The sequence below is a fragment of the Aulostomus chinensis genome, chromosome 13 (assembly GCF_037954235.1).
Source record: "Aulostomus chinensis isolate RoL2024-O1b breed Wild chromosome 13, RoL_Achi_v1.0, whole genome shotgun sequence".
Lineage (NCBI taxonomy): Eukaryota > Metazoa > Chordata > Actinopteri > Syngnathiformes > Aulostomidae > Aulostomus > Aulostomus chinensis.
The window spans coordinates 24,327,401-24,340,708 of record NC_141332.1 but is presented as its reverse complement, the minus strand read 5'-3'; the positions used below and the strand labels follow the sequence as shown (position 1 = coordinate 24,340,708).

The 13,308-nt window shown below is 40.9% G+C and overlaps 1 protein-coding gene across 1 annotated transcript; it reads left to right on the top strand.

Moving 5' to 3' along the window:
• The first annotated feature begins 705 nt into the window (after positions 1–705).
• anxa5a (annexin A5a) lies at positions 706–12,109 on the top strand. The gene is made up of 11 exons (XM_086222723.1): positions 706–777; positions 2,754–2,848; positions 4,613–4,726; positions 6,909–6,999; positions 8,457–8,536; positions 8,850–8,900; positions 8,980–9,073; positions 10,004–10,099; positions 10,287–10,345; positions 10,845–10,967; positions 12,032–12,109. The coding sequence occupies exons 1-11, from the start codon at positions 765–767 to the stop codon at positions 12,089–12,091; spliced, it is 876 nt and encodes a 291-aa protein (XP_086078849.1). The 5' UTR covers positions 706–764; the 3' UTR covers positions 12,092–12,109.
• The last annotated feature ends 1,199 nt before the right edge of the window (positions 12,110–13,308 follow it).

Here is a 13,308-nt window from a genome sequence, read left to right as displayed (position 1 = left end):
ATTAGGCCAAAAGGCTAACACAGATTTCAGCTTGCTGGCTAATTTTCAGCTGTTGTCATCTGACAGATGTCCTGAAACAAATAAAAACTTGAAAAAAAACATTTACAGCGTAAGTTCAGCAGATAAAACCGATTGAGACGTCGCACGCTACGCAACACAACAGGAAACAGCAGATCACGAGGGAGCAATACTGTCCATAACCATCCTGAGCATGCGGCAGGTCCTAATACAATCAACATTATTCTGATCAGGCTGTAATGATAGAAGGTGCAGCTGTAGGTCATTAAGTGGAGGTATTGTGTAGGCCCTGCAACACCGAGTCATAAGAGACGCTTCAGGAGAACATGCCCTCTAGAAATAAGTTGCATGGCCATGAAGTTCATCATTAAATTTATTCTTATTTATAAGTGGTTTAACAAGTTTTATGTCTAGATCTGTTGAAATGTGCAGAACCCTGTGCGTTTTCCACTGTACTACGTTTGTGATGCTCTCCTTTTGCTATCAGAAATCAGAAATGTCCTGATGTATTGGTTTGCTGTTATTAGTTTCAGATAATCTGTGAGAAACACCTACTTGTTCCTGTACATGCGTGCATGCTGCCACATACTTGATCCTTGAGTTACAAACCTGTTATTTTCAACCCACAAAAGAATATTTCTTGATCATTTATTTGTGTTGTTGTCTTCCCGCAGGCGTACAGAGGCAGCGTCAGACCTTATGTCAACTTCAATGCCAAACACGACGCTGAAATCCTCCATAAAGCCATGAAAGGAATAGGTCAGTTCCCGTTCAGTCTCACTTCACGTGTCATCCTGTTCAGTAAGCTGTGAAGGAGAGCACGTCTCACGAGTGCACAGCAGAAAAGCCCGTTTCAGACATTTATGTGCTTGGAAGACGGAGCTGTAAGATGCTCAGTGTTTCTCGACCTTCTGGAGGGCTTTTCTCACGACAAGTACATCAAATCGCATGTAAAAACATGGATTATCTCCTTCTGTACAACTCTCAAGATATCTTCTTTGTCTGGCTCCTCCGTGCTGATGTGTCATCGGTGTTCTTGAATAGAATAGTGTGTGAGTACCATCAGCGGTCACATCACAATGCAATTTAACGCCTGTTATATGGCTCTCTGCTCTCTAAAATCTAATAAAACACGGTAATGTTGCAGCTGCCAGGGAAGCAGAGGTTTGGCTGAGTGTTTGGGTTAATCAGAAGAGAATCTCAGTGTCACCAAATATGAAACTTATAGCAATAATTCCACAGGCACCAGATTCCTCTCCACAAATGCTCTGCAAAAATATGCTGGTAATGAGCTCTCAAACAATGATGGAGGAGGAGGATGAAAAATAACAAAACAGGCAGCTTTCTTTCATGTTTTATATTTAGATACATGAAGGAAAGTAGTAAATACGAATATATATTCCAGAAATTTACACATTATTTTTATTTTAAGTTTTGCTTTTCAAATAAAGTGGATTCTGACCTCCAGGAAAGACTTGGAAGGTCTCCATCTTGTTCTCAGGTGAACGGGAGACCGTGTTTGTGTTATGACACACCAACAAACTACGGAATGCACAGCCAGTAGATGAGCAGTCACAGTGCTGAATGGTGTATAACAGAGATAAGCACAGCAGCAAGGACACAGCATTTGTAGTCAAATGTGGCAAAGAGCACTTGCAGGTAGAGCTCTTTGTTGTCTGTAGAGCCCTCGTGTTCGCAGCTCGTCAAGAAAGGAGCAAGTTCTTGCTGCTGATAACTTTCTAGCGCTGCCAAAGTCGACCCCAGAGAGCTTTCAAATGTGCAGCTTCTAAAAAGCCTTCAAACTAAAAATTTTCTTTTGTGACCCCACCAACACTTGACTCTGGTGTATTTGTGTGTTTTACTCGTAACACAGTTCTATTTCCAGCTTGAAAACAGCTTCAGGCCTCGCGTTTGCCAGCACCCGACAATCAAAGATACGCGCTTCTATAATGGGTTGCAGGCTGAGAGAATACATTTACAAAGACATGTTTTAAAAAGGACCAGACAATAGACAAGAAAACTCATTTTATGTGATCCATGCATGTACTTTGAGCTGCTACGATCCATCAGTTTACTGATCGAAAATAATTTGTTAGCAGATAATCAATAATTATTGGGCTTTGTCAAGCATAAATGTCAGCTTCTGCTGGTTCCTGACTCTAAATGTAAGGATTTTTTTAGTCATTTATGACAGAAAATGAAGAGTCTGGCATGTTGGATGGAGAAAGAAAGCCATTCAAACATGTTACTGTGGGCTCAGGATAGATTGTGGTGAGTGTTTTTTTTTAGAATGTGTTGACATTTCTGGACTTAACAATTCATCGATTATTCAACAGAAGGCAGATGAATCCATGATGAAAATAATCATTGGCTGCAGCCCTGCGTGCATGTATGAGAATGTTTCTAATATCCTGAAATATGTTCACCTATTTTGCGTAAATTTTTCATATTTTGATCCAAATTTCCTCTATCGGCCAATCCAATTTAGACATATACAGACAATGGACAATGGTCCAAACCTTGAACCTCAGTCACATTTTGGGCATGGACACCATGCTTCTGCCTGTTGCGTGTAACTTTGAAACATGCTTGATAAAATAATCTACTTGACACGGAAGTCTGATTTCAGTCTTTCAACCCAAATTATCAGAAGTGTGGGCTGGCATGTGCTTGTAGTCAATCTCCCTCTGAAGTTTTCTCATGTTTTATTCCTGGTTATTTGACTTCCCTTGCAGGCACAGATGAAGACGCGATCCTCATGCTCCTGGCGGCACGCGGCAACGATCAACGCCAGCAAATTAAGGTGGCTTACAAAAAGGCCTACGGAAAGGTGAGAGCAGCTGTAACAAAGAGCTGATGATTAGCGGCAGTCACACTGACAGACAGGAACAGCTCATAGAGTCAAGAACAATAACTCTAAATCTGGCTCTGCTTGACTCTACTTCATTTGTTTGACCTCGGTGAATATGATATATATTTGTTGTTGTTTTTTTTTTCTATAGCAACTAATAGTCTGTCATTAAACTCTGCAGCATTAAAGCAAAAAAAACCAAAAAACACTTGAGATGTTTCTAAAACCTTTGTGGTGGAGCAGCAAAGCCAGTCGAACTATTGCTGATATTGCATCATACAGCAACGTCACTCGGTGCAGTTTTATATTTTGTGTATTTTGCTCGAGTTCTTACAGCACTTGCTTGAGCTTCATACTTCTCACCGCTACAAATGTTCAAACCTTTTTTGGCTTTTCAACGTATGAAAATGCAGGGGTTCATTTGAGGTTTCCTCTTTAAACTTTATGGATAATTTTAGTTCAGTAAATGTTTGGGAATGTAAAATATAAACCTTTGATCACCAAAATCTTTGCAGTTCATCCTTGAGTTCCAGTGGATACTTGTGACAAATTTGAAGCCATTTCCTGACTGTCTTAACAGGAATAGTATGGATGTACGGTTGGACAGCCAGAAATCATAATGTCTCCAGTACATAAAGTGCATAAGTGGGTCAACTTCAGGTGGGAGAAAGGCTCTGTCATTAAAATATCATTGACAACGATATGATAGCATCAAATTACCCAATGTACAGTCCCACTTTTCTGCCAAAAGAGCGCTTTTACCAGATACTTCATTAAGATGCTGAACAAAGGACTCTTGTAATGATATTGACTTTTTTTTTTTTTTTACATAGTAATGCATTTGTGTACTTTCCAATTCGCTACTATACTGGCTGTCTCCACTGTGTTAAATTTAAAAGCCAAATATTGTGTCATTAAGAGTCTAAAAGCAACGGTTGACATTAGGCACTAATGGTCAACAGTCACGCAGAGGGACATTCATGGTTAAAGAGGCAGAAACAACAATGTCTTATCATCTCCATAAAGCAGATTCGGGGCAGTTAGTTATGCAAGGGTCCGGGCATTTTATGCTCTCTTGCTCTTAGTGTTCTACCACACTGTCAAGTTATTTTATGTAGACCTGTGGACTGCAGGCGGCAAGTCAATTTGTGTTTTCTATGAGGCTCTTTAAAAGCAGTCTCGCAGAGGTAATTGCTGTCTGAGGTGTAATGGGTGAGGCAGTTTGAAAAGGAGAAAAAAAGACCAACATAATGGAAAATCTGTGAATATTACAGCGTTTTATCAAAATGAGGCTATTTGGTTTCATCACTACTAAATCGCGTGTATTTTAATAAAAACAGATTACATGTATTTTCGCCAGATCTACTCTATTAAATCAGCCATTAGGAAGAACAACAAAAACAGATTTAAAATGATAACCAACAGTGTAACAGTAAGAAAGTGTGCTCCTGCAACAAATACAATTAAAAAAAGCAGCCAACAGGCTCATCAGGCTCCTAACTGTGACACATTTGAACAAATCTATAATAAAGCCCAGATGCTTTTTAGGGTGTTTTATTAAACTAATATTAAAAAAAAAAACCCTGGAATAACTAACACAAGACAATTAACACGATGGAATAATGTTCTACAGAGAATATCTGAACCTGATTTTATGGCAGCATATGACAGTCGGAATGTATAATTCTCCATAGAAATGCATTTACTGTGCTTTTTATTCTTAATGTCATTATTCGCTGACAGGATTTGGTCAGTGCTCTGAAGTCGGAGCTGGGTGGTCTGTTCGAGAGCCTGATTGTGGCCCTGATGACCCCACCTGCCCTCTATGATGCTTCCCAGCTGCACAAGGCTGTCAAGGTAACTGGATCAATTTTATCATTGAAATGAGTCAAAATCTCCATCTCTTTTTCTCACAGCAGGTATTTTCGGTTGTTGAAGCTAACAGGGAGCCAGCATGTGGAATACCAGAGTCCTACAACTGGCTAATTGGCTTCCTGCACGCAAAGAAGCTGTTATTGGTTGGATTAGTTAAACTGGTTATTTTTTCTAGGCTGTCTATGTTGGTGTGCAAGATGAAGCCACCTGAGCAAGCTAACTAGCGTCACTTACTGGGGTTTCCGTTCAGAAAATTAACATTAACAGTAAATAAAGCCATTCACAATTGTGAAAACGAATACGGCAAAAGATTAAAACATTTTGTTTGATACCGGGGTTCCAGTGTGTGTGTGTGTGTGTGTGTGTGTGCGCACTTTCTATTCATTGCCAGTTCGGTATTTTGAAAATTTTTTGCTGCAGCTGTCGAATGAACGGTGAGCAGCAGAACTACCAGAAACAAGCTAACAAGCTGCAAGTGAGCTAAATAAGTAGCTATGGCTTTCGCTGCTGCTGCAGTATCTTTGAAGTGTTCCTAGCAGATATCCCACACATCTAGAGGGTGAAAAAATAAACACAACTAGGAGGAGATAGCGTTTGTTTGGGGTGCAAAATTGTCCAAAATTGGACATTCGTGTCCAAATTGTGGACGTCCTGTTGGAGTTAGGTCAGTGTATGATTTGTCCGTCTTGATGAAACAAATAAAATGGTGTTGGTCCCATGTTTGTAGGACATTCCTACAGACCATGGAGGTTTTTTTTTTTGTCTATTTAGGTGGCGCTATTGAGTAGAGCGCTGTTTTTTTGTTTCGTTTTTTAAATATCGAATTTTTCGCCGGAGCCGATGTGTGTGCCAAATTTGGTGAGTTTTTGAGTGTGTTTAGGGGGTCAAATTAAGCTTTGAAGTGGCGAGTGTGTCGAGCAAACATAATAGGGTCTTCGCCCTGGAGTACCTCTGGGCTCAGGCCCTAAAAATCACCTCTCACCCCGGGCTAGTCAACGGGCTACCTCCTTGTGTTAGAAACACTGTGTATTACATGAAATTACAGCACCGGGCGTCCATATGTGGAGAGGCATAAAGGATGGTTTATGTGTGATATGGGAGGCAACCAGCTGAAACCTCATTATGTGATCCAAACGCTCAGTACTCAGTATTACAGTATAATATTCTCAGGTGTCATCCCGATTCGCCTGGATATCCACGTATCTCTTCCAGATCTATTTAATGTCGGAGGTTAAATGTTTTTCTCCCAATAAAAGATATTCTGGAGGTAAAACCACGTTGTCTCTCGTTGGTTGGAACTAACGGGAAATCTCCAGTCCCAGTGGAGTTTACGGTCTGAAGCTTTATATTTATGATTTTGTCCCAGATTTGTTGCTGTACCACCAGGCTACATTCCTTTACAACACCAAAATATCACTTTGCCTGACTTGTCAAGGTTAATGCTAATAAATCACTTCTATAGCTAATCTAGTTCACATGGCAGCAGCTAACATTAACACCATATAACGCGTTACATCTGATGACAAATTTTTATGGAGTACCTGAACGATAAAGGGATTTGTTCTGTAGCGCCGCCATTATTACATTTTTGAGACGTCACGTTCGCTCCTCTGCAGCTTTTTATGTTGCAATCAAGGTAGAGTTCAAATAGAATAAAATAAAATTTGATAAGTTTAAAGAAAATAGATTGAGCAGGAACTCCTTTTTATGAGTTTGGCCTGCAAGCTGAACGCTTTTTGTTGTCATCATCGATAATCAGAATCACGCTACAGATGTGGATGAAATCTTAATCAAAGTGAAGGTAACTTGGCCTTTAGGACATTCCCATCTCACCCGCTCTTCCATTTATTTGGTTTGTCAGACATTTTTTCTGGATGGTTAATTAAAGTGGAAAAAGTAAAGAGAATTAGCTTGAAGGTACTAAAAGCTCTCTCCAGTGCTGTATTTTTAAATTCAACTGGTCGAATCCTTAATTGCACCCCTCTGGGCTCTCTTTTTCTTTTTTACACAAACATTTTTCTCGAGCACTTTTTTAATCACTTATATTCTGTTTGCACCTGAAGATAAACTGAAGTAACACGGGAAAAGATAAGATTGCGAAGAGAGCAGAAATCCGTGTTGTCTCAAATTGAGTTAATCCTCACGTTGTGTTCCGTGTTCCCAGGGCGTCGGAACTGATGACGACGTGCTGATTGAGATCCTGGCCTCCAGAAGTGGAGAACAGATAAAAGATATCATCAAAGTGTACAAGAAAGGTACTCAACCATGAGAGGAAGATATGCAGGGAGCTTCCAACATAATGTAGAATCATTTGGCAGTAGGAAAAGCATCAAGTAAATTAATCATGCAACTTATCTGAAGTTTCCCTGTCTGTAGAGCTAACAAAACATTATCTTATCTTATCTTCTTTCTTTATCATCTTTTTCTCTCATTCCTATGCTAGCCAATTAAAGAAAGAGTTTTATTTGTATAGCACCATTCAAAACAACAGTTACAAAGTGCTTGACATAGGGGAAAATACAGGAAATGAACAAAGGGCAGCTCACAACTTGCCATTTTTGATTTAATTATCTATGGGTGTTTTCCGGCACCAATTTGCGACACTGCAAGTTATCAGAAGTGTAACCCCGGTATTGTGAGACTCTTGCTGTGACCCACATCCAAGTCTGGATGGGGACCGTGCTGCCAGTGGTTCCGTCTCTCTTTCTGCGTTTCCTCTCACTTCTCCTCTGTGGGCTTTTAAATATGAATGTAAAAGTGACAAGACAACATAATTGTCCTTTGAAGATACACTTTAAATCCACTTGCTGTGATAGTGCGTCTTCTTTCCTGTGTGCAATATAAAGAGTCCTCCAGGGACCCAAACAGGAAGATAGATATTCTTTTCTCCACTGTGCAACATCAGGGAGCTCAGACCCACCAGCTCATTAGCTTAGTCCAGGGTATGGTAGTAGTTTGGAAGTGTTAGCTTACCTCCAGTCACTTAAAAATAAATAAATAAATAGATATATAAAATGTACATTTTAAGTCAAAACACATAGCGAGAACTACTTTCTTAACTTGGCGCTGTGATATTACGCAGCTCCTGAACCCCTTTAGAACATATTAGAAGAGTGACTGCTACTTGTAATCATGGCCGACACTCTGAGCGAGGGGGGTTTGCTTCAGGACAAAACAGGATTCTGACACTTACATATTTAATGACTTTTAACAGGTGTTTGCTAACATTTCACACCTAGTCCCATTCCTTGTGCTAAGCTAACTAGCGGTTAGCTGGTCTCCGTGAGTCTCAGGTCCTCAGGTATCTACCCTCTTGCCTGGAGGGATGACAAAGATCTGAAAAAAGTTGGTTTCTCTCAGAATATTTCAGAGTACATTTACTCAAGTGCTGCAAGGTACCACTGCGAGTAGCTTGTGAATATGTTCTCTACCACTAACTGCAACAAATGTTTGGAACATACTAGAATGCAACATACCAGCCCTTAACTGCAACAGTGGAAAATCCTACTTGACACCAAAGGCAGTGAGGGCCCCAGGCAAAGAGCCCAGTTTATTTGATCTGGGCAAAAGAGAAGAGCACATTAAGAATCTAATCAAATCTCTGTTGTCCAGGATCCTTCTGCAAAATGTAGGGCAGCCCATGAGGGTGGATTGCAACCATTAGTTGCAAGTGGGAAGTGTAAGCAATCTTCACCTCTCCTCTTTCCTCCAGAGTTTGGTGGCAAGCTGGAGAAAGATATCTGCAGTGACACTTCAGGGCACTATCAGAAACTGCTGGTGATCCTCCTTCAGGTAAGAGTAGAAAGACTTGTTTCCTTTCATGTTGATGAGATTGTCTGGTGGCGCCATTACAAAGTCATGAGGCGTGTGAAATGAAAGTTAAAGGAGGGAAAGATGGCTTCTCAAATGTGTGTTTTGGTTTACAAACAGAAATGTAATCTCCGTGGCCTTGGGATGCTCAGCATCTAATGTAATCTTCAGGGGTTACCTGGGCTGAGAGGAGCTCAGAGCAGGTCTGAGCTCACCATATTTCCACCCAGCCTGACCTACTTCTTCTCTCTGTTTGTCCACCTGTCTGTCTGTCTTTCTGGGTCCCACTGTGAAGGGGAGCAGGGAGGAGGGGGTAGATGAGGAAAAGCTGGAGAAAGATGCAAAGGTATGTAGAAAACTTGCATCAGTGTGTGTGTGTGTGTGTGTGTGTGTGTGAATCCTCATGAGTGTATTTGCCATTACAGGACTTATACGCAGCTGGGGAAGGCAAGTTTGGCACAGATGAGGAAACATTCATCGCAATTCTTGGTAACAGGAGTGCAGAGCATCTGAGAAAAGGTGAGCGTGAAGATTGTTGAGGGTGTGAAACACAGTTTGCAGACAGCATAATTACGAGGAAACCAACACGAGATGTTTGAGAAAAATTGTCAGGAGCTTGTTCAGGCTTGTACGACAGTCAGGTGCAGTTAAGGCTGCTGCTGCGTGTTACAGCTGCGTCATACTGTCGGCAGTTCCCTCCACACAACAGTTGAGCTTCTGCATTGGTGTGGTGTTCTACGCATGCGCAACCTGATCTACATTCCCCTCAAGTCAGGAGCAGCGGACCACAACGTCGTTTGTCAACTGCTGCAAAAAACCTGCAAGGCGAAGCACATTCCTTTATAAAAGACAGCTCTTGCTTTTAGTTGAACAAGATTTAGCATTAACAAAATACATTGTGGGATGGGAAACAGAAAAGAAGCGTGCAGGGGTGGATGATGAGATTCACATCAGGCTGACCAATGGAAACCATGAATTGGCCTTTAGATCATTAACAGGATTTCTTCATTTAGAACGTCCTTGCCTCCATGAGCACAAGTAATTTGTTACTTTTTAATTCGTTACATCCAGTTCAGGGAGGATGCTAGATGAATGCTCTGGAGATGAACAGAACAGTTTAATCATGCAGCTCTTCCAGATTTTCAACAATTTATGAGACCAAATGGATGAAACTCTGAGTCATTTGTAAGGGTTGCGTGATGCTCGAGACCATCTATCCACCATTTTAGAACTGAAATAGCCGCTACAGCATCCACCAGAGCCTATGAAGTGAGCACGTGTAGACAGTTGTTTGTAATAGCTGCATGAAAACTGCACAGCACTCGAGAGGAGAACGCGAACATAAACCAAGCACTCAATGTAATGGGTTGTGATTTTTTACTAAAGAGGATTTCTTTCACTATCAGAGAACATTAAAATGTTAACAGTGGCTGTTTCTGTTCTTTGTAGTGTTTGATGCCTATAAGAAGCTCTCTGGCTCCGATATAGAGGACAGCATTGAAGGAGAGACAACTGGGAATTTGGAGAACTTACTGCTGGCTGTTGGTAATATCTGTGACTTATCAGGATGACAAGTGACAAGGACCAGGCTTGCCTGTTTTTGTCTGGCACGGATGTTACGATGACAAACAGCATGAGATTACACTGGACAGTAGAGATCGATTCCATGTCGAATGAGCGCTGTCTGTGGACGCTGAGCTTTGCTACGCCTCATATGTCGTTTCTTCCACAGTGAAATGTGCCAGGAGTGTCCCGACCTTTTTTGCTGAATCCTTGTATAAATCCATGCGGGTGGGTATCAGTGTCCTCCAGGGTCTGTAAGTCCTCATATCCTCCTGAGCGAGCGGCTTGTTCTCTGGTGGTTTACCCAACTGGCTCCAGATTTCAGTTTAATGTCAGACAGACGTTTGACTCACTGGAACTCAGCTTGATGCAGGAATATCATTTTTTTGTCACAGGTGAAACTCAAATGATACATAAACAAACACAAAAACATTAAACGATGTTGAGATTACAAGTCTTGTTGATGCACACAACAAACTTTGGAAGATGTTGGATTTTGGTTTCGTCATCTTAGCTGTCATCAGTCTAAATGCCAATGTGTTTTTTGTGGGTATATTTTTGTACCCTTTCAAGATGTGTCATAAAATTTAAATGTCGCAGATTTTGTAGAGTTATGTGGGCTTGTTTTATTTCACGGAGCAGCTTAATTTTATGTCTGTACGCTTGGACATTTGCTCATCATTATTGTTGTTTTGAGTTACTGCTGTGCAATAATGTCTGCGTTTAGCGCGCTGGAACAGATGACGACACCCTGATGAGGATAATGGTGTCGAGGAGCGAGGTGGACATGCTGGACATCCGAGCCAGCTTCAAGAGGATGTACGGCGAATCTCTTTACACCACCATCCAGGTGACTCACCAGACCCCACCGCCATCATCAACGCCTCAGGGCCTCCCTCAGTCTCCCTCCATGTGCATGACAACATGTAGAAACTAATGCTACGAAGACAAATAATGCATCACATTAACACGATGCGTAACATCATGCATTTAAAGCACCAGCTGGGTTCACTATGCTAATGTTGCTGGTACAGCGTTCATGTCAGTGCAGTGATGGCTTAGTGATTAACTCTGAACGCCTTGAGCGGCGTGATGAGGCTGCTTCCCTGCTTTTCACAGAAGCTGAAGCAAATGAAACCATCCTCCAAAGCAGGGCCAGATGTCCCTACCATAGAATCGTATTAGCCACCGTAATCTGGAATCCTAAATGACTAAAACTGAGTAAATGGGGTAAAATGAATAGAGATATGATTAAAAAGTCCTATTCAACAGAAGAGTAAAACATAAATGTAGGAGGAGTTTTTAGTTTTGCAGACGATGGCGACTTTAATTTGTTTATTGCAAATAGTTCATTTTCTATTTCATAGTTTGACAAGCGCTTCATATCACCTTTCATTACTGTTTATGTATGCATGAACGCATTAATGTCACGCAGTAAAACTGTCACAAGCAATTGGTGATAGAAAAAAGAAAAGACAAGAAAGCACTGAGACTGCTAACTCCTGTAGAGTCGGCAGCGCGGATACACACCATGTAAGTAGTATCATCAGATTAAGTTATGAACGTTTTCCCCAAATGACGTTGGTCCAGGCTGTCAAATATTATCTACTTTTTCTTAGATATTAACTATGAGATCAAAAATAGCTCTCCTGAGTCATAAATGTAAAACTAATCTGTTTCTTGAAGTATCAATCATAATTTCAATGAATTTCATCCAAATCTGTCCATTTGTTTCTTAAATATCTTGCTAACAAACACACACAATTCTGCATTCCGCATTCTGACAAAAAAAAAATAAAAAAAACCTTCTAAAACTTATGTTATAAATCTATAACAGTTTTATGGGTGAAGATGGACCCTCATAAACATGCACAGCTGACAAGATAATTGATATTGTGCTTGTTGTTTGTGTAGGAGGACACAACTGGAGATTACCAGAAGGCTCTGCTCTACCTCTGTGGAGGAAGTGATTAACGCAGTTTTAGGATGTGCTCATTAGTACTAAATGATGAGTCACAACAGTGCAGCTGTGAGACGATGGACTGAAAGTTGTTGATTCTTTCTGACCTTTAATGCTATCAAATTAATTGGTGTGAATTATCGCCTTGTCATTTTTGACATATTGCCACTTCCTCTGAGTGCGTGCACTCTAAAAGGTCTGTCGTTTTTGAGGCAAACAGCTCAGAGAAGACACATATTTTGAGTGTATATCCAGTTTACTTGCAGAGAATAATTGTAACCATGTTTGAAATCATTAAATAAGACTTTTAACACCAAAGATTCTTCATTTTTCCTCCTTTTTTTCATACACAGTCAACAGCTGTTTACCTCAGTTGTGCGCGTGGTTTCCAGTATGTGTTAAATGTGACTTGGAAAATACAATACCACCTCTGAATTATTCAAAACTACGTGTTGACAGCACCGCCGCTCTCATTCATTACAAATTAACCAAGGATCCAGACTTGAATTACAATGCAGCTGTCGGTGATCAATAAGTAATGACACACTATTAGATGATCATTGAATCATATAAAGGCATCTACCACCCTCATGTATGTCTGTACAATGTTGCCAGATGTTAACCGCAACTGTGTAGATCAATAAGAGAGAAGTTCACTCTGCTGGAGCTGCACCACAGGATGGCAGCAAAGCTTAAAATGAGCAACTGGCAGCTGGAATTACACCGTCGCCTTTCAGTTACCAGCCCCTGTGAAATAAAACTCATACGCCAGACTTATTTACTTAGGAGTTTTCTACAAAGTCCCTACAGCAGAATATTACAGCCAGTGGTGTGCGATGACACGCGCCATCGTTGTGTTGCTCATTTGCTACGAGTGTCCTTGTTATTCAGCTGGAATACGTGTTCTGTCTGCGTATCTGATCTGAACCTGTTTGCTCTGGTGAAGGTTTGACTGGCTGAAAGCCCGGGAATAAAGTGGCAGGCTGCTTGGATTGAAGAGCAACATCTAACAGTTTGATCTGAATCTAAAATAAAGCACTGGGTCTGAGAGTGAAAGATATTGCTCTTGTGATATGACTCAGACGAGGGAACGTCCCCTGATGTGACCCCTGGGCTGGAACATCTCTGCACCACCTCAGAACTTCATATATTGAGAAAGCGCAGTTGATGCGGTTTGGATGTTACATCCCACCTGGATTTTGATTGTTTTCTGAAATAATTAAGTGGTAAT